General features: G+C 43.6%; 1 protein-coding gene across 1 annotated transcript in view; it reads left to right on the top strand.

Moving 5' to 3' along the window:
- KIF6 (kinesin family member 6) overlaps window positions 1-20,221 on the top strand; it is a 437,260-nt gene that overhangs the window by 222,911 nt on the left and 194,128 nt on the right. Inside the window, exons 11-13 of the mRNA XM_068961022.1 lie at window positions 8,847-8,952; window positions 9,815-9,953; window positions 15,402-15,617. Of these exons, the coding sequence (XP_068817123.1) occupies window positions 8,847-8,952; window positions 9,815-9,953; window positions 15,402-15,617 (461 nt within the window). The remainder of the gene's footprint in view (window positions 1-8,846; window positions 8,953-9,814; window positions 9,954-15,401; window positions 15,618-20,221) is intronic.

Below are 20,221 nucleotides of genomic sequence, written 5' to 3'. Positions count from 1 at the left end.
CAACCTCAGCCTTCAGTTTTTCATGTCCCGTGGATTGTAGTTAATCATAAATTGTGAATTTATTGTTCTTATCCGAACTTCCCTTTTATAAATTATGTGCTTTCCCAACAGTGTATGTTTTAAAGGGTCATACCCATAAAAGAAGCTTGTCATGTTAGCAAAGTCAAAATAAGGCTTTCCTTCACCTTCTACCACTGGGTCTCAAGGACCCCCTCTGTAGCATCTTGCTCAAAATTATTTTCTTTGAAATGCAAGACACCAAGTTTATCTGATGATATCACATGGCTCTTGTTGTTTGCATTTTGCTTGTTTTTCAAAAGTCTGTAGGAAGGAGCGTTCTAAAATGAAATATGAATTTAGTACATTATCAGTTCGGTTAAGTTCAGTCACTCAGTCGTGTCGAACTCTTTGTGACCCCATGAATCACAGCACGCCAGGCCTCCCTGTCCGTCACCAACTCCCGGAGTTCACTCAAACTCATGTCCATCGAGTTGATGATGCCATCCAGCCATCTCATCCTCGGTCGTCCCCTTCTCCTCCTGCCCCTAATCCCTCCCAGCATCAGAATCTTTTCCAATGAGTCAACTCTTTGCATGAGGTGGCCAAGGTATTGGAGTTTCAGCTTTAGCATCAGTCCTTCCAAAGAACACTCAGGGCTGATCTCCTTTAAAATGGACTGGTTGGATCTCCTTGCAGTCCAAGGGACTCTCAAGAGTCTTCTCCAACAACACAGCTCAAAAGCATCAATTCTTCAGCACTCAGCTTTCTTCAAAGTCCAACTCTCACATCCATACATGACCACTGGAAAAACCATAGCCTCGACTATACTGACCTTTGTTGGCAAAGTAATGTCTCTGCTTTTGAATATACTATCTAGGTTGGTCATAACTTTCCTTCCAAGGAGTAAGTGTCTTTTATTTCATGGTTGCAGTTATCATCTGCAGGGATTTTGGAGCTAAAAAAATAAAGTCTGACACTGTTTCCACTGTTTCCCCAGCTATTTCCCATGAAGTGATGGGACCAGATGCCATGATCTTCGTTTTCTGAATGCTGAGCTTTAAGCCAACTTTTTCACTCTCCTCTTTCACTTTCATCAAAAGACTTTTTAGTTCCTCTTCACTTTCTGCCATAAGGGTGGTGTCATCTGCATATCTGAGGTTACTGATATTTCTCCCAGCAATCTTGATTCCAGCTTGTGCTTCTTCCAGCCCAGCATTTCTCATGATGTACTCTGCATAGAAGTTAAATAAGCAGGGTGACAAAATACAGCCTTGACGTACTCCTTTTCCTATTTGGAACCAGTCTGTTGTATAGATTATAGCAAATGCAGGACATTTTCCTGAGTTGATTGAGAGCCTTTGTGTAGAAAGGGTAGGGGTTCCTGATTCACAAGACCTGTTTTTAAATCCCACTGTTTCAGTTTCCTGGCTTATATGCAGTAAAGTTGCATATAATATTCAACTAATAGTATGCAAGTGACTCAATTTCTAAGAGTGTTCCTGTCTTCATCTGTGAAGGAGGGAAAATAATTTTTAGCTTTATGGTACAGATAGATAACAAAATACATGTAAGAGTGGCTGAAATGTAATGGATGTTGAATAAAAGTAATAATAAAATAATTAGGGGAAGGCAGTTATAAAGAGAACCAGAGTATGATAATCTATTTAAATCTTCTCCCTCTTAAGTAAGAAATCATGTAAGGTCACTAGCACAGTAGCCAGGACGTGGCTGACCATCAAGGGATGCTGTTAATTTAATTTAATATATTTCATTAATATCTTTCATTTAATATCTCATTATTTCTTTGGGTTCCAGAGCCAAAAAGATGTGCTTATATTCATAACTCAAAATTCAACAAGTTGCTGTGTTGTATGGCTTCTTAAGCATTGATGCACACAGGAATCCCCAGGGAATGTTGTTTAAATGTAGATTCAGCAAGTCTGGCGTGGGGCCTTAGGGCCTACATTTCTTCAAGTCTCCCAGGTGATGCCTAAGAAGTTGGCCTACTGTTCACACTGAAGAGCAAGGCATTCATGGGCCAGACGATAAATACCCTCTCTCTGCTCCGTGAATTGCATTGTCTCATAGAGCTCAGACAGTCTAGAGATGATGATGTTTTGCACATTTCGCAGCTGAGAAATTTGTGACCCACAGAAGCTGATGAATTAATGGTTGAGATCATTCACCCTAACTGTTCAGCCACATTTTTTATATACAGTATTTTTAATTGTGTAGCTATTCTCCGATTCTTCCTACGTAGTTATATTCCTAGAAGTTGAGTTCTCCAGTTTCCTTTTATCTTTATCATTATTTTCAGCTTTTTAACAAAGATCTTTGCTCGAGTTGATATGTAACTATAGTTTGTCAGCAACCCCATTGCTTAACCCTGTTGGACACAAACTGTGCTTGACAGCACCATCTTTAGTGGCTGAATGACTGATGGAGGTCAGGCAGATTCTGATACATTTTGGTGTAATTAGTCCCAGTTAGCCTCTGCAATCAGAGCTCCTTCATAGCCCTCAAGAATGAACCACCTATTCTCTCAGAACCAGAGAGAAACCAGCAGGGCCTTCAGCTCAGGGGCACCAATCATCTCCATAATTCTACCACAGAACAGCCCTAATCCAGAAACTGGGGTATTTTGTATCCCACTTATTCTTTCCAGCTCAGTATCCGAGGATAAGGTCCCAATGCCTTGCACTCCCTAGCCTTGTTTTTCCCCATTAATTCCCTGGAATAAGACTGTGTCATAAGACGCTTCTGCCATCTTTGTCCCCCAGTTACTCCCTGGGCCACACTTCCCATAGCTGTCCTGGGGTTTAGAACCAGCCGGGGTTTCCATGCCCCAGAGGCGTGCTCCTTGCTTATACCCATTCCTTTTTTCCCCCAACTTTCCCACAACCAGTACCATAGAGACATGGTTTCTAATTCATTTTGCGATGCTAATGCTGTCAGGAACATGCTAAATTTTTTTTTACAAAGATTACTTTAGAGACGCTAATGCTGACAGGAACATGCTGAATTTTTTTTTTAACAAAGATTATTTTAGAATAATGAGAACATGGTAATCGTGCACAATGGATAAACAATGAACTTCACTTAATAAACAGTTGAATGTAACATAATGATAAAAACACTGCAGAAGAGCAAGTTTCTCTTGGATCGCTCGTCTCTCTTTTCACAAGGAGATAATAAATGTTCTTGAGCCAAAGGCAACTGGGCAGAAGCCTCAGGATTTTTTTCTTCCTTCTGTCTTTCCTTCCTTCCTTCTTATCTCTTATCTTCTTGGTGGGTGTATTGCAGGCTACTTGCAGAATCCCTATAAAGGGATTTATTATTAACCTATCATAATATATCATGACTATTTTAATGCCGGTAAATATACCTCTTCACCATCATTTTAAATACTTGCCTAACAGTGTAAACAATTATGCCATAATTTATTTAATTTCCTAATATGGGGCATTCCAATTCTCTCCCAATTTCTTTTGCTGTTATAAAGCATGCCAGTCAGTGACCTTATTAAGATCTAAGCAAGTGCAGCTCAGTTATTTCCTTCTTATCTATTCGACTATTTACCTTTTCAAAAAATTCTAGATGGCATGGCATTGCTCTTTAGAAATACATTGCCCAGCATGATGTTTAAATAAATGTAGTAACTTTCCCATAGTATGGTAAGCAGAGTGTTTAAAACTTGAATTTTGAAGTCAGCCTCCCCGAGTTTGAATTCCAGCTCTGTGGTCTGCTAGCTGTATGACCTTGGGCAAGACATACAACCTCTCTGTACTTCAGGTCCTTTACTTATGATATGAGGACAATAATAGTACTCAGCCCATCTAGTTGTTGTGCAGATTAAGGAAATGTGGTATTCAAAGGGCACAGACCAGTAGCTAGCATTTAGTGCTTGCCCAAGTAATACCAGGTATTGTTGACGATAATTAACTGGCTTTCCCTTTCTATTCACACTACTAAACCTAAATTTCCACAAAAATATGGCTGCAGATAAAACTTTATTTTTTTTTTTTGGCAAGAAATGTTGGGAGCAAAAACAAAAGTAGTCTAGTGGTCTTGAGGGGATAAAGCGTGCATTAGAAATTATGGTCAATTCTTTGGTGTGGCCATGGGCTTCCCAGGTGGCTCAGTGGTAAAGAACCATACTGCCAATGCAGGAGACCTGAATTCGATTCCTGGGTCTGGAAGATCCCCTGGAGAAGGAGATGGCAATCCACTCCAATATTCTTGCCTGGGAAATCCCATGGACAGAGGAGCCGGGCAGGCTACAATCAATGTGGTCACATAAGAGTGGGACATGACTTAGCAGCCAAGCAACGACAGCTTGTGATGTGGCCAGAAATCAAAATTTATAGTACAACAGAATTGCTGATCTAAGCTACAGGCTGTCAGCGCTGTCTCATCAACAGTCAGTTTGGTGGAAACAAGTATCATCACCAACATCCTCCAGTCACCTACCAGCCAGGCTTAGTGTTCAGGCACATAGATTATCTACCATCTTTCTTGTCTATATGAACTAGAACGGAATGGCATGCATTTAGTTTAACTTCTCCAATGGGATTCTTTTACTTCTTTTTTTCCTAGCAACAGAGAACAAGTAAACTGTCTTGTTTACTTGGGCTTATCCTAAAGAACAGACTTATCATACTCACTTGACCTCTTGGGAGAGCTTTCCTGCAGACAGTTCTTCACTGGCCAGCAGGGTTCTGGCAGCTGGGAGACCCCCTGTGGGAGCAGTGACTAGGTATGAACTTAGGAACTATTTTGGGAGATAGGAAAATGCAGGGAATTTAGGGTCAAACGTTCACTCTTAACTATGAGAGGAGTACATCAGAAACATCTGAATAGGCATTTTTCTGCATTTTAATTGTTAGGCCAAGTCTTTGGCTGATAAGAAAATTAATTCAACAATAAATCATTTAATGGATGAAGGGAAGACCAGGCATGTTTTCCTTATCTGAGGAGGCTCTGTTGTGTCAAGTACTAATGAAAAAAAAATTGCACGTCAAGAGGCCTGATCTTCATTCTTACTTTTATATCCAACTAATCAAGTCTCAGGAGGGGTGAAGCAATCCAGGTCTTTCATTTCAGCAGAAGTTCTTCACCATTTCTTTGGATTCCTGGTCTTCCTTGTATCCTAAACTCTTTCTATGCAAGACAAGAGTCTTGATGTAACAACCAAAGTCCAGTGAGACAGAGTGATATGTGAGTTAACTCAGCTAATGAGCAGGCCTGTACAATCTTACAGTGCTTTCGTGTGAACTTGTAACCCACTTCAGCCCTGCTTAATGGAGTGTTGCCTAGAATATTTACTTCATGATCAGACTATACAGGAGAAATTATTTTTGAAAGAAAAAGCAAGGCAGAAGAATTGACTAGCTACCACTGCTGCTGCTGCTAAGTCGCTTCAGTCGTGTCCGACTCTATGCGACCCCATAGACGGCAGCCCACCAGGCTCCCCCGTCCCTGGGATTCTCCAGGCACGAACACTGGAGTGGGTTGCCATTTCCTTCTCCAATGCATGAAAGTGAAAAGTCAAAGTGAAGTCGCTCAGTCGTATCTGACTCTTAGCAACCCCGTGGACTGCAGCCCACCAGGCTCCTCCGTCCATGGGATTTTCCAGGCAAGAGTACTGGAGTGGGGCGCCATAGTCTAATATTGGCTGCGTGAAATTTTAGGGACACTGAAAACCAAAAAACACTTCTACTCCAGAGGATAGTAAATTCTATTTGCTATTGTGGTAAATTATAGAACTAATGATAATTTTCAAAGTTCCAGAATTTTGCCAAGTATTCAGGGTCAATACAAATGGATATGCATTACTATTTTTTGAAACTTCATTCATTGGCAGTTATGCATTCAGGCCTCCTCATGAGTGACAGAAGAAAGTAGCAATTATGAATATGTTGCTTCAGTGTCTATCACGAGAGGCTCAGGACACACACTATACAATATTATATAGCCATTAAAAATGAAATAGTTCTATTATATATGTACTGGCATGGAATATTATTTCTGATAAATTGTTTAGAAAAACAATGATACAGAACTCTATTCAGAGTGTGATCTCATTTTTGTATAAACACACAAAATCTACAAATGCACATAAGGCTATAGGTAGCTGCTTCATTAAGAACTAGAAGAATGTATTTCAGCTACTAAGCGTGGATTCCCCTAAGTTTTTTTTTTTTTTCCACTGAAGCATTATTTATTTATTTTTTTGATAAAGAACATTTTTTTTTAATTTTAAAATCTTTAATTCTTACATGTGTTCCCAAACATGAACCCCCCTTCCACCTCCCTCACCCCTAAGTATTGAGAGCCAATAAAGATAAAGAATGGTGGCAAGGGAGGGAGAAGAGTGGAGTGTTTACTTTTTAATTTATTCACATCTGTGTTGTTTGGAATTCTTTCCATAAATATCTATTTTTATAATATTTCACATAAAAACATAAACACATTTTGTATCAGAAACTAATGTCTCTATGTCTCTGACAGTTTGAAGCCTGCTACAAGGTAAGATTATGTCCGTCAGCAAATGGTACAAATAAGTACCCCTCCACCCAAAGATGCTCCTTAAAAATGACAGTGCAGATTGGGAAGCAACAGCTGTCATGTGTCGTAGACTGTAGGAAGAAATAAGAATGACATTCAAACCTGCTTGTTGTCGTTCAGCTGCAGAGTCATGTCCGACTCTTTGTTGATCCCATGGACTGCAGCATGCCAGAACTTCCTGTCCTTCACTGTCCCCCAGAGTTTGCTCAGATTCATGTGCATTGAGTCAGTGATGCTATCTAACCATCTCATCCTCTGCTATCTGAAGGAAATCATTACATCTTATTTGAGTAGGCTGGTAGTACTAATGGAAAGGAGATGTGTTCTGTTCAAAATGATGCTGAAAGTGTGCAGATATTTTCAAAACAATGTGAGAAAGATAGACTGCCGCCATATAATGATAGTGAGCATCACAGATAGTGATTGTCATTCTTGCACCTTCCTTATCAAGAGTCTTATCTCAACATAGAAGGAATCATTCTATTGATTCTATACTGATGCTGTAGATACAGGGTCATGGAGAGGGAACACAAGGAAGAATAAGAGTCAAGAATTGCCCCCATGATGCTCATAAACTAACGGGGGAGTGAAGATGTCATGCAGACCCTAGAATGCAGTGTGGACACTATAAGCTGCAAACTGAACTTCCTGGGGTGGCCTGGATGTTCCCTCCAAAGGCAGATGTTTGTTTTCTGTTTTTTATTTGTTTTGGAATAGGACTAACATGAAAATCCTTGTAAGGAGAAGGGAAAGATCAGCATGAAGAGGTGCTAGTTCAGTTCAGTTCAGTCGCTCAGTCGTGTCCGACTCTTTGCAACCCCATGAATCGCAGCACGCCAGGCCTCCCTGTCCATCACCAACTCCCGGAGTTCACTCAGATTCACGTCCATCGAGTCAGTGGTGCCATCCAGCCATCTCATCCTCTGTTGTCCCCTTCTTCTCCTGCCCCCAATCCCTCCCAGCATCAGAGTCTTTTCTGATGAGTCAACTCATCACATCAGGTGGCCAGTGTACTGGAGTTTCAGCTTTAGCATCATTCCTTCCAAAGAAATCCCAGGGTTGATCTCCTTCAGAATGGACTGGTTGGATCTCCTTGCAGTCCAAGGGACTCTCAAGAGTCTTCTCCAACACCACAGTTCAAAAGCATCAGTTCTTCAGTGCTCAGCCTTCTTCACAGTCCAACTCTCACATCCATACATGACTACTGGAAAAACCATAGCCTTGACTAGACGGACCTTAATCGGCAAAGTAATGTCTCTGCTTTTGAATATGCTATCTAGGTTGGTCATGACTTTTCTTCCAAGGAGTAAGCGTCTTTTAATTTCATGGCTGCAGTCACCATCTGCAGTGATTTTGGAGCCCCCAAAATTGAAGTCTGACACTCTTTCCACTGTTTCCCCATCTATTTCCCATGAAGTGATGGGACTGGATGCCATGATCTTCATTTTCTGAATCTTGAGCTTTAAGCCAACTTTTTCACTCTCTTCTTTCACTTTCATCAAGAGACTTTTTAGTTCCTCTTCACTTTCTGCCATAGGGTGATATCATCTGCATATCTGAGGTGAAGAGGTTCTAAGGAGGTAACTAATCAGGTAACCCTGCTAGGAGCCTGGAGAGAGTCTGGGGAGAGGTTGGCCATGTGAAGGAGGAAGGATATTATCCAAAATCAGAAGGAAGAGGGCTGAGAGGTGAGACAGAGACACTGGCAAGTAGAGGTAAAGGCAGCTGAAGGAGCCCCCTTGAAACAACTTTGACTTCTCAGTCTAGTGCGAAGCTGCATTATTGATGGAGAGTGAAAGCAGGGTGGCGGGCTGGGGGCTGTGGAAGGATTTGGAAGAGCCACTGTGAATACTGTATGTCAACCAGGAGTGATTCAAAGGGTTTGGGGCACCACTGATGTCCCAGCTCAGACTGAGCAGCATGAATTTTTAATGAAACTAATAAAAATTTTTTCATTACTTTAGCAGTGTGGCAGCTAGGCACAGGGGCACAGAAAGCTTGGCTAGAATGCATATCTTGTAGAAATCAAATGATTCTTGAATTGAAATCTGTATGTGAAAGTCCACTGGAAATTAGTCAAATAATTGCATCATTTCCAGATTTCATTTTGCCAATTTGTTTCTTCCTCGTTAATGTTTATAGTCAAATCGGATAACTGTATTTGCATAAGGAAGTGAGAACAATATCCTGTACTTCAAATGTTAACTAACAAAGTAATGCCACTAGAATTTCTAAAGTTTCAAGCCTGTAGTTGATTCTCATACCTTATGTATTTTTAGGCTGGAAAAACTAATAACATCCTTTTTGGAAGACCAGGATCCAGAGAGTAAACTAGAGGTTGGCACTGATATGCGTAAAATTCATCACTGTTTCCATTATTTAAAGGTAAATTTAAACATTTCCACTAGTAGAAGCCGTTGTCTACTGTGTTCAAACTGCAATAAAGCTTTTCTAGTTGACCTGCTCTTGAAAGGTTGAGGAGCCAGCTTCCCATTTCCAGAACAGCATGATCTTTGAACCATTGAGATGGTTCAAACAGATGATCACTGAATTTCTTCAGAGGTTATATCTTACTTTCCAATGGATAAGCTCAGACCTTGGACTTCTAAAGCTTTGGCCAGGAATCTCTCTACCTTCTACACAAAATAGTTTCGTGTTCAAAATCCACTTATTTTCAAGCTGTGTCAAAAGAACTGTGTCCTTCATTTTTCTCCAGCAGCTTCAGTCTTAGGTTTTGCTTTCATGATGACACAGTGTGAATATCATTAGCCTCTATGTCTGCCTGACTTGTAATTTAGCATACTTCATTAAGATAATAGACATTTGTGTGAGTCTGTTCTGGACTAGGCATAGAGAAGGCAACGTTGAATAAGTAAGTCACGGAGGAGACAGATATGTAAAGAATAATTATAATACATGACAACTGGTTTTTTTTTTTTAAGTGAGTTAATAGTATGAGGTTATAGAGAAAGCAAAAGACATTCAAGAAAAGACAGTGTTTGAGCAGGATTCTCCCATGTTAGGGAGGGAAAGACAAGATAAGGGGGAGGGGTATGATGAAGGAGGATGGAAAGAAGCCAGGTAGGAGGAGGAAGACGCAGTGCCGCAAAGGCGACTGCGTTGCAAGGCAAGGCGTCAGAGGAGAACACCTAAGGTGTGCAAGGCATTGGTAAAGGCGAGAAGAATCAGAGGCACAAAGCCACCGGGAGTCGAGGTGTGGATGCTAAGCTCTTGTTTCGTCTTACAGAAACTGCTGAACGATGAGAAGACCCACAGACAGAGCACAGCCCCTTCTGCAAACAAAGATCAAAACTGCCAAGAGCCATTGAAAGAGGAAGAGTATAAAAAGCTACGTGATATTCTACAGCAGAGGGACAATGAAATCAGTATCCTTTCTGCAGAGATTAGAGACTCTTCTTCTCTGGGCTTGGACCAGGAAACCCTTAGCTATCTTCCCCTAGCCACAGCACCCAGCTCCCCACCCAGCTTCTAGCTCACGTCGTTTCTTTCCATTTAGAAGTAAAATATCCCTTCACCAAACATGTTGTCGCAACTGGTAAAAACCAGAGTTGCCATAAAAGAAAAAAAAAAATTACCTTGCTTTTAGCTAGATATCTCACCATTATGGGAGACATTTCAGGTTATTGAAAAGCATGGGTTTTCTTTCTCTCCACATTAAAAAAATTTTAATATATTTTTGACTACTCTACAGTGCTCTTCCTGATTTAGTCCTGACCCAGTAAGCTAGCTGGTTATCTTTAGCTAGCTGGCCGGACACCGGGCTGACCGCAGCCTCACCATGGCCCAGAATTTGTGGCCTCTGTGTGGGTGAAACTCGAATGATGGCCGAGAAATGACAAATGGTATTTAGCTTATAAAGAGCAGAGATTGATTTAAATGTAACTTTTTATTTAAAAGCCAGATCTACCGCTTTGAGTTCCACTTACAAATGTTCCCAAATTTGGAAGTGAGTGTAGATGAGTGTTAAGGATAGAATTCTTACATCTCTAGGAAACAGCGTATATTGGGAACTGAAAATGGTAACAGCACATGGGAACTGCCTCTCTTCCAGATGACGTGCATGCTAAGTCGACTCTCTGGGACCCCATGGACTATAGCCCGCCAGGCTCCGCTGTCCCTGGAATTCTCCAGGCAAGAATACTGGAGTGGGTTGCCATTGTCCCCTCCAGGGGATCTTCCTGACCCAAGGATCAAACCTGTGTCTCTTACATCTCCTGAATTGGCATCGGGGTTCTTTACCACTAGTGCCACCTGGAAAGCCCACAGATGAGGTGGTTACCTCTCAGTTTAGTTCAGTTCAGTCGTTCAGTTGTGTCCGACTCTTTGCGACGCCATGAATCGCAGCACGCCAGGCCTCCCTGTCCATCAATAAAGAGCCCCTAATGGATGGTTAGACCTCAGGTATCCCCAGTATTTCTTCAGTGTTGTTTCTTATTTTATCTTCCAAGCTTCTTGAAAAAGATTTGGCATTTTCATTACATTTGCAGGCTTTAAACATGCATAAGAAATGATTTCGGTCCGTTCTTTATGAACAAATATTTTTGTTCACTTCTCAAAAATTGCTAAAAGGTATTTTAGCTTTAGCTATTGTGCAAAATTCATAAAAAATAGCTTACATGAAGGAAATCCAGTAATAAAGAGGTAAAACCAAACCAAATAGGAGGTAGGCACTCTGCCTGATTAACTTCAGCCTCTAATTTTAGTTGAGTGTTAGCAGACCCCGTGTGTCTGATTCAAGTGGGCTCGAGCCGCTTTATTATCAGGCCAGTAACAGTAGATCTGACTGTGAGTTGAACTCCCACGCAAGCCCTCGTCTCCGAGTGCTGCCGCAGTGTCGTTGCCCTCGCATTCCTTTTCCTCTCTCCTGCCCTATCCATCTCCAGAGATGGTCCCAGCCGAGGCCTCAGTCCTCCTGCCCTATCCATCCCCAGAGATGGTCCCAGCCGAGGCCTCAGTCCTGGCCCCAGCCCCAGTCTGAGCTCTGCTTCTTTTCCTGGCCTTGATCCTAGTTCAGGATCATCTCCCCTAAATACTCCTACCAACTCCTTAATCCCCTTCTGGGCTTATGAATGTCTGTGCATATGGGAGGGATGAAATGAGATATGACAGAGAGGGAACAGTCTAGGCTTGTTCATATATGTTTATTTTACAAAGGGAGTGAGAGAGAGACATACATCATTTCTTCCCTGGTAAAGCCAGGTACTGCTGTCCATGCAGGGCTGTGCTAGATTCTCTCCCGACCGTGAACAACTCCAGCAGGGTCCTCGGCTTCTGAGACTCATATTTGCAAGGAGAATGTGTAGGAGGCAGGGTGAAAAGAGTACTGAACTTGGAAGTTCACGCCCAGATGGAGGCCCTAGCTCGTCGTCCGTCATCTCTGACAACACTGCCTCTCACCAGCATCTCAGAGCTGAGCAGAGCTGGTAAGATGCCGCCTGGCTTGAGCTCTGGGCTCTGTAGAGTGCTGCACCATGGAGGGTGTGACCCCACAGACAATGAGCAGACTCAGAAGAAGGAGGGAGAGCAGCTAAGACATACTCATCACAAACCTGACATTTATCAAGGGCTAATGACCAAGAAAGGCTCCTGACGTTTCATAGTGTCTCACAGTCAGGTTGGAGACAATTTGCATTATCTTTTTTGGGTAGAACCAAGAAGGCCAGGATACTGACAGGAGGAGTGAGAAAGATACAGCTTAAAATAGGAGGAAAAGTGATCCTGCTAGAGCTCAGCAGAAGATTGTCCTGCAAACAGAAAGACAGTGTGTGGACTGGAATGCTCTTCGTGGAAAGAGAGTGAAAACGGTGTCATTTCAGTGGCATTATCAGTTTGCATAAAGTTCAGACATCTCTTCACAAAACACTTAACAGGGTGACACTTGGGCCCCAGGGCTGCACTTGGCAGGAACAGAGGCGCGAATGAAATGGGAGCTGGAAGCAGGGCCAGACAAAGGGAACCGGAGAGAAGGGAGGCAGCGAGAAGATGAGTCTGTTGTGGTCTTTGTGAACGTCCATCAGAACACCGCATTTCTCTGGTTCAATCCTTCCAGCAGTTTCCCGTTACACTTAGAGTAGCAATCACGCTCCTTCTTCCAGATGCAGAGGCCCCATGTGATCTTGCACCCACCCAGCCCCTGCTTCGTGTCTTCTGCCCCGCACCGTGCACGTTAGGCTGTGGGCACGGCGCCTTTCTGCCCTGACCTATAACACCTGGCTTCTTAACCTCAGCGGTGCCGCCGATGGAGCTATCCTGAGCAGTCCTCTATCCACTGGCCACCAGGAGCATCCCCAACCCCCCTGCAGAAGGAAAGCCCAAAAACAACCCGAAATATCTCCAGACGTGGCCAAGTGTCCCGTGGGTGGTGAAATAGCCTCTGTTGTGAACCACTGCCCAGCCCGTTTCTCCTTCGGGTTTCAGCACTGGCCACTTCCTCTGCTTAGACACCCTCCCTGTCTGGTTCTTCTTGGCATTCAAATCTCAGCTTAAATGTCATTTGCTAAAAAGCCTTTCTTGAGGCCTGAACCTTTCTTGGGCACCCAGTAGAAAGCGGCCACTCAGTCACTCTTGACCTTTTTAAAAAACTAAGCAATCTGGCACTTCTGCCCTGTTATGTGTGTGTATGTGTGTGTCTGTGTGTGTGAGAGAGATCCAGCTTTCTCCAGTAGACATCTGCTTCATGAGAGCAAAAAGCCAGTCTGCCCCTGCATCTTTCTATCTCTGTGCCTAGAACACAGCATTGCCTGACACCCAGTGCAAGCTCCAAGGAGTGTCGCTGACTGAGTGAAGGAAGGACACGGCCATGGCCAAGCAGGAAACGGTGAAAGTGCATGACGGTCTTGCGATTCACTCCCACACAGAGGAATGGGGAATGCCTAGACACCGCCAAAGTTGTGAAAACCTTTGGTAAATACAAGCTTGCTTGAGGTGAAGAACGGAGGCTGTGTCAGGGTTTGTAAGAGAAAAACCATGCTTCCAGAAATCACAAAAAGCTGAGGTCAAAGCTGAAGAGGAAATGAAGGTCAAGTGCTCTCCATGTCCCCTGCCCAAGAATGAATGTGCCTGGATGCCTCCCCTGCTTCTGTGTAGCCGTCTTCTCCTACACCATCTTCGAGTTTCCGCAGACTCCTGTTTGAATGAAGGCATCTTCAGGGCTGGTGAGGTCTTGGATTCATCTCAGTGCACATGCAGGGAGAGTTATGAGATTCTCCAAAAGGAGTGTTATCTTTTCTCCTCATGATGGCAGAACCCCCTAGAGGTCTCGGCAACTCGAAAGAACAGTGAAGGAGGGTAGAATGGAATGACTTTATCACTCATCATCAGTGCTCCTATCAGATCCATATGGCCCACAAAAGTTCTAATTTAAAATGATATCTCTTTGCTAATGGGGCTTCCCAGGTGCTGCCAGTGGTAAAAACTTGTTCCCCCAATGCAGGAGACATAAGAGACGCAGGTTCGATCCCTGGGTCAGGAAGATCCCCTGGAGGAGGGCATGGCAACCCACTCTGGTATCCTTGCCTGGAGAATCCCATGGACAGAGGAGCCCGTCAGGCTATAGTCCATGGAGTTGCAAAGAGTTAGACATGACTGAAGTTGCTTAGCATACACATCTTTACTAATAATTCACCTCTTTTAGTGAAATTCAATTCAGTTCAGTTCAGTCGCTCAGTCGTGTCTGACTCTTTACGACCCCATGAATCGCAGCACGCCAGGCCTCCCTGTCCATCACCAACTCCTGGAGTTCACTCAGATTCACGTCCATCGAGTCAGTGATGCCATCCAGCCATCTCATCGTCTGTCGTCCCCTTCTCCTCCTGCCCTCAATCCCTCCCAGCATCAGAGTCTTTTCCAATGAGTCAGCCCTTCGCATGAGGTGGCCAAAGTGCTGGAGTTTCAGCTTCAGCATCATTGCTTCCAAAGAACACCCAGGGCTGATCTCCTTCAGAATGGACTGGTTGGATCTCCTTGCAGTCCAAGGGACTCTCAAGAGTCTTCTCCAACACCACAGTTCAAAAGCATCAATTCTTCGGCGCTCTGCCTTCTTCACAGTCCAACTCTCACATCCATACATGACCACAGGAAAAACCATAGCCTTGACTAGACGAACCTTAGTCGGCAAAGTAATGTCTCTGCTTTTGAATATGCTGTCTAGATTGATCATAGCTTTCCTTTCAAGGAGTAAGTGTCTTTCAATTTCATGGCTACAGTCACCATCTACAGTGATTTTGGAGCCCCCCAAAATACAGTCTGACACTGTTTCCACTGTTTCCCCATTCAGATCAAAAATTAGAGACTGTTAAAAAGGTGACTTAAAGCCCCATTCGAAGGTACGTGGAATGAGCATGAGTTGGACGTGGAGGTGGTCTGGCACCAGAGCTGACTCTGCTGAGCTGCCTGCTGGGCAGGCTCTGCCTTCTCCCTGCTCCTTGTCCTGCTGATTCCAGAGCTGCTTCCTGCATTCAAGTCTTGTTCACGGAGACAGCTCCATTGTCAACCACTACCCAGGGTTCGTTTTCGTTTTTACAAATGCTTTCATGGAAGCTTTAAGCCCAAATTAGTTTGAACTCAAAGGTATTAAAGACCTTTTGGCTTGCTCATTTTTCATGTAATTTTAATGGTGCCCTACTGAAAGGCCAGCAGCCTCCTACACTGTCCATCACTTTATCAAGGACCTCAGAAAGGTGAGGTCTTTCTTTCATCTGTCTTTGTAACATGATCATAGCAAGTGTTGTTGAAACTATCAATCTCACTTGAAAATAAGTGTTTTGATCATTCTAATCCGTCATGAGTGACTAAATCCTTAATTCAAGTTTTAGATATTTTGGTAAATATGTTAAAGAAGGAGAAGAAGAAAGCTCAGGATGCTCTCCACCTCTCCAGCATGGACAGAGGTGAACTGAGGCATGGCCAGAGTTCCCCCTTCCCACCTGGGAACCCGGACGGTCCGAAGACATTGCCACTCTCAGCTCCCACTCAGGCCCTGGACTCCAGCACCTCTCCATACAGATCCAGTGTGCTCCACAGAAAAACAGGTCAGTTATACTTATTTATACACACAAACTCTATAAATATAAATCAAAAATAGAGGCTGTCAAATTATACCTCCATATAAAAAACAAACATGTAAATGATTATAATCTTTAATATTATACTAATCATCATAAATATTACCGTTTTTAATGTTACCAACATGTCTTGAAGTCTTGAAGTCTTGAAGTTGTAGTAGAAGCAGCTGCAGCCGCAATAACAGGAAACCCCAAGTAAAGTATGTGCTCAGTTGTTCAGTCGTGTCTGACTCTTTGCAACCCCATGGACTGTAGCCCGCCAGCCTCCTCTGTCCATGGAATTTTCCAGGCAAAAGTACTGAAATGGGTTGCCATTTCCTCCTCCAGGGCATCTTCTTAACCCAGAGATTGAATTTGCATCTCTTGCATTGCCGTGTGGATTCTTTAGCACTGTCGCCATTATTTCCATTCTGGAAAAGGAAAAAAAAAAATTCATTCTCCATAATGGATTTCAGTGTAGCATCCTTTAGTTTTAAATGTGCAAGGATGAAGGCTTTAACAACTTATCTGTCAGAATTCACTTTTATAATGACCAAACCTCTTAAATGCCAGTTTCTAAAACTGATGACTAAACTGAAAACACAAGGTGCGGACTGTCCGAGAGGCTGAACTAGAGGGTTCATGGCAGCCTCAGAAAAGCCGACTGTAGAGAAAAGAGCAGAAGACTCTCTCCAGTACAGAAGGGAAAGAAGAATCACCACCAACGTGATGAAACCGTGTTTATTTATAAATCCAAATGAGCGCTCTGCAGCAAACTTATTTTAGAATATGATCACAGCCTGCCTTAAAGGACAATAAACACACGCAGTTTTGTCAGATGATAGGATTTGTCAGGGTTGGACTAACTCCGAGGCACCTTCCCCGGGTGTAGTTTTTGCTAAGTGTGTTGGTACCGCCATTACAGCGGATTTCCCAGGTGGCGCTAGTGGTAAAGAACCCTCTTGCCAGTGCAGGAGACTTAAGAGATGCGAGTTCTATCCCTGGGAGAGAAAGGTCCCCTGGAGGAGGAAATGGCAACCATTCCAGTATTCTTGCTTGAAGAATCCCCATGGACAGAGGAGCCGAGCAGGCTACAGTCCATAGGGTCGCAAAGAGTCGGACTCGACTGAAGCGACTGAGCATGTGCGCACCGTCACTACGGCAGCCACAGAACCATGCTGGAAGTCCAGGCTGGTTTTATACGTTTCTCTTTCTATTAGACTGGCAGACCATGTGTATAGTTGACCACTGCCTTTTTTGTGAAGACACTGAGGAGTCTGAAGTATGGAATGTTCTAGAACAAAGGGATAAAGCGCTTCCCTTTTGCAACTTAGGTTGAAATTTTCTGTGTAAACGTTTGTTGGGATGAACAACCTGACATGCGTGGTTTTCTTCCGCATCTAGCTTGGAAATCATTAAAGAGCATGGTGCTCATTAAAGAGCACACTTTGTAGTTAACAGAGACAAGACTGAGAAGCCTGGAAGTGTATTTGGTGATGTTATATCCCTTTATCTCTTCATTCATTCCAAATCTCCTTGCTGTGAATATTTCTTTAGCAACAGAGTAGAATAAGTTCAAATCTCAGGAAACAAAGATGCTATTTTTTACCATTGATCGTGGTGTCAGTAGGCAGGAACCAGCAGTCGTTCTTTGTGATTGTTCTCCATGTGGCGTTTCTGTACTGTCTTATGGGTAACAGCTAGCTGGAAAAAAGGAGGCCCTCTGGACTGGTGAATTCATTAGTTCAGCCATCAGTTTTTTCATTTCTTTATTCAACACATGTTTATTGAGTACATGCTTTGTTCTAGTTACTGTGTCGATTATTGTCGTATGGCTAAAGCTTACGTGGGCTTCCCTGATGGCTCAGAGGGTGAAGAATCTGCCTGCAATGCAGGAGACCCATGTTGAGTCCCTGGGTTGGGAAGATCCCCTGGGGAAGGGAATGGCAACCCATTCCAGTATTCTTGCCTGGAGAACTCCATGGACAGAGGAGCCTGGTGGGCTACAGTTCATGGGGTCGCAGAGTTGGACACCCCTGAATGACTCAGATACAAAGCTTACATAGTCCTTACATGCATCAGGTACTATAGTTAAGTTCGCTACCTGAGTGAACTCATCTAATCCTTATTCTGTTAAATTGTTGTTTACCCCCCGTATTACAGACAAGGACATGCATGGCCCAGCAGCCCCTGACCTCAGAGCACTTACAGACTGACAGAGAAGAGAGTCTTGAACAGTTAATTTCAAAGTACACTCTGTATGACTGAGAGAGCACGCAGCAGGGAGACTCTCCCGCGAGTTAAGACCAGGAAGATCCAAAGTGGGCATGAGGGTGGGGTGTGGCTGGGAGGAACTCTGCAAGCAGGAGGAATCACTTGAATGGCTTCCACTGCCTCTGTGGTGGAAAGGAGCATTTTATGAAGTGGAAAGGCCAGGAGTGGTGGGCTCTGGGGAGTGAGAGGCTGGGAGGACAGATTCAGCAGCATGCTGGGCAGACAGATGGGCAGCGGAGGACACAGGACCAGACGACCCTTCAGGAGGCTGTTGTAGTCCAGGAGTCCCAGCCAGAGGATGGGGAGGATGAGAGAGGTGGCGTATGAGAAACATTCCAGGAGGAGCAAGGCTTGTTGGTGTAAGGGTGGTTATGGGAGGTAAGTGGAATGATTGGTCCCCAGGTCTCTGGGTGGCTGGTGAGGCTCTTCACAGAGGTGGAGAGCAGTGCCTTCCCTGGCCTGGCAACAGCTGGCATTGTTGGCTGCAGGAACATGGCACTGGCCATGAAATGAAAGGTCCCCATCAGTTCCTGAGTTAGGATCACTTGCTCCTGATGGAAGGAACTCTGTTCCTTGGCCTTTTCTGAAGACACACACCGTCGTGCCTGTGCACTAGTGGCCTCCAGGAGCACTACCCTGCCCCTCGCCATGTGCCAGACCGTCTCTGTTTCTATTTTTTCCTTGCCCGCACCATCTCCATTCTCATAATTCTTCTTCCCCACAGCATCCCGTAATCTCTCTCCCAACTCATAATTATAGCCAGTTTTTTTTTTTCAGTAACTCTTTTATCCCTTGATATTGCTATCAAGACAGACTGTAGTTTGGTTTGGAGGATGAATTAAGTTCACTTGAATATAAAATCACTGAAAAAATAATGGAAATTGTTTGCAAAGTCCAAGTACGAAGGAGGTAAAGCAGTTTTGGAGAAAAGCCTTAGAGTTGAAAGGGTTTTCGAGTTGTTTTAACTGTCGGATATAGTTCTCACAATGACTTTAAATAGGACTAGGCTCCCAAATGGGTTGATAATGATCTAACCATTTGAAGAAGAGATTAATGGTTTTATTTTTTGGCAGAACTACAGTTAGGATGAAAACTGCTTGGATGAATCAGATGCCGCAAAGCAACAGGTAATGGGGTAGTTTGTTGTGATATTTAAAATCCTGGGCACTGATTGGGCTTTTATTCATGCACTATTTTATATACGAGAGGCTTGTATAAACTAAAACAAATACAAAAAATTAATAAGCATGTTGTTTAGATGGAAAGTATTCCTGCCTTCTGTAGGTGTTCTCAGATTCTATTAGCCATCCTGTCTTAGTGCAGAAAGCAAGTAAATTTGCCCATCTTCCACCCTGAGGCTGTTGTGCAACTGTTTCCCCTTTGGCAACCCTCCGCCTTTTCCCATTCATCTGCTACTTTATGCTGAAAACGACTTCTTTCAAATCCCTTGTGTGAAAAGAAAATGAAACCGAATTCGTGGTTCACCAGAGAGCACCCCCATCCCTGCATGAGCCTCCCACCAAGACAGAGGGAGGTTAGGGCTTCCAGAGTCTTTTGTTGTTGTTTTGGAGGTTAAATGTCCGTTTCACTTTTACTGGAATAATGAGAGGAATAACTGTTCAACTCTACAGTTTGCAAAGAGCCATTCATACTGTTCTCTTTAAAATAGAAGGAATATTATAGTTTGGGGCTTTTTGTTGTTGTTTTGTTCTGGGTTTTTGGGGGGTTTTTTTTGTTTTTCTTATTTAGTTCTCCAACTGTTCTTCCAAATAGTCACCTGGAACCAGTCAACATCCCAGAAGCCCCTCAGGACTCACCACTTCCTTTAATGATTTGAGATGCTAACAGAATCCACTCATCACAGGTGATGTCATTGGCATCTTAAAAAAAAAAAAAAAAAAAAAACAGTTAGTTGCTCAGTCACGTCCAACTGTTTGAGACCCCATGAACTGTAGCCTGCCAGGCTCCTCTGTCCATGGGATTTCCCAGGCAAGAATACTGGAGTGGGTAGCCATTCCCTTCTTCAAGGGATCTTTCTGACCCAGGGATCAAACCCAAGTCTCCTGCACTGCAGGTGGGTTCTTTACCATCTGAGCCACTGGGGAAGCTCTGGAGACTCCAGACTCTTTTTCTGTTACTCAGGGAGAATTTGTTGAGTCCTTCATGTACACAGGAAGGGCCGAGGGTACCTGTTGAGGCAGGCGGGGAGGGGGTGGGTACTGAGAAACGCTTTGGGGCAACGGGGAAAGAGCAGAGAATAAAATAACAAGTGCTATCAGCAGGAAGTACAAGAAATGCTACTGCAGGAATTTGAAAGA

The sequence above is a fragment of the Capricornis sumatraensis genome, chromosome 22, assembly GCF_032405125.1.
Source record: "Capricornis sumatraensis isolate serow.1 chromosome 22, serow.2, whole genome shotgun sequence".
NCBI lineage: Eukaryota > Metazoa > Chordata > Mammalia > Artiodactyla > Bovidae > Capricornis > Capricornis sumatraensis.
This window is presented reverse-complemented; position numbering and strand designations above follow the sequence as displayed.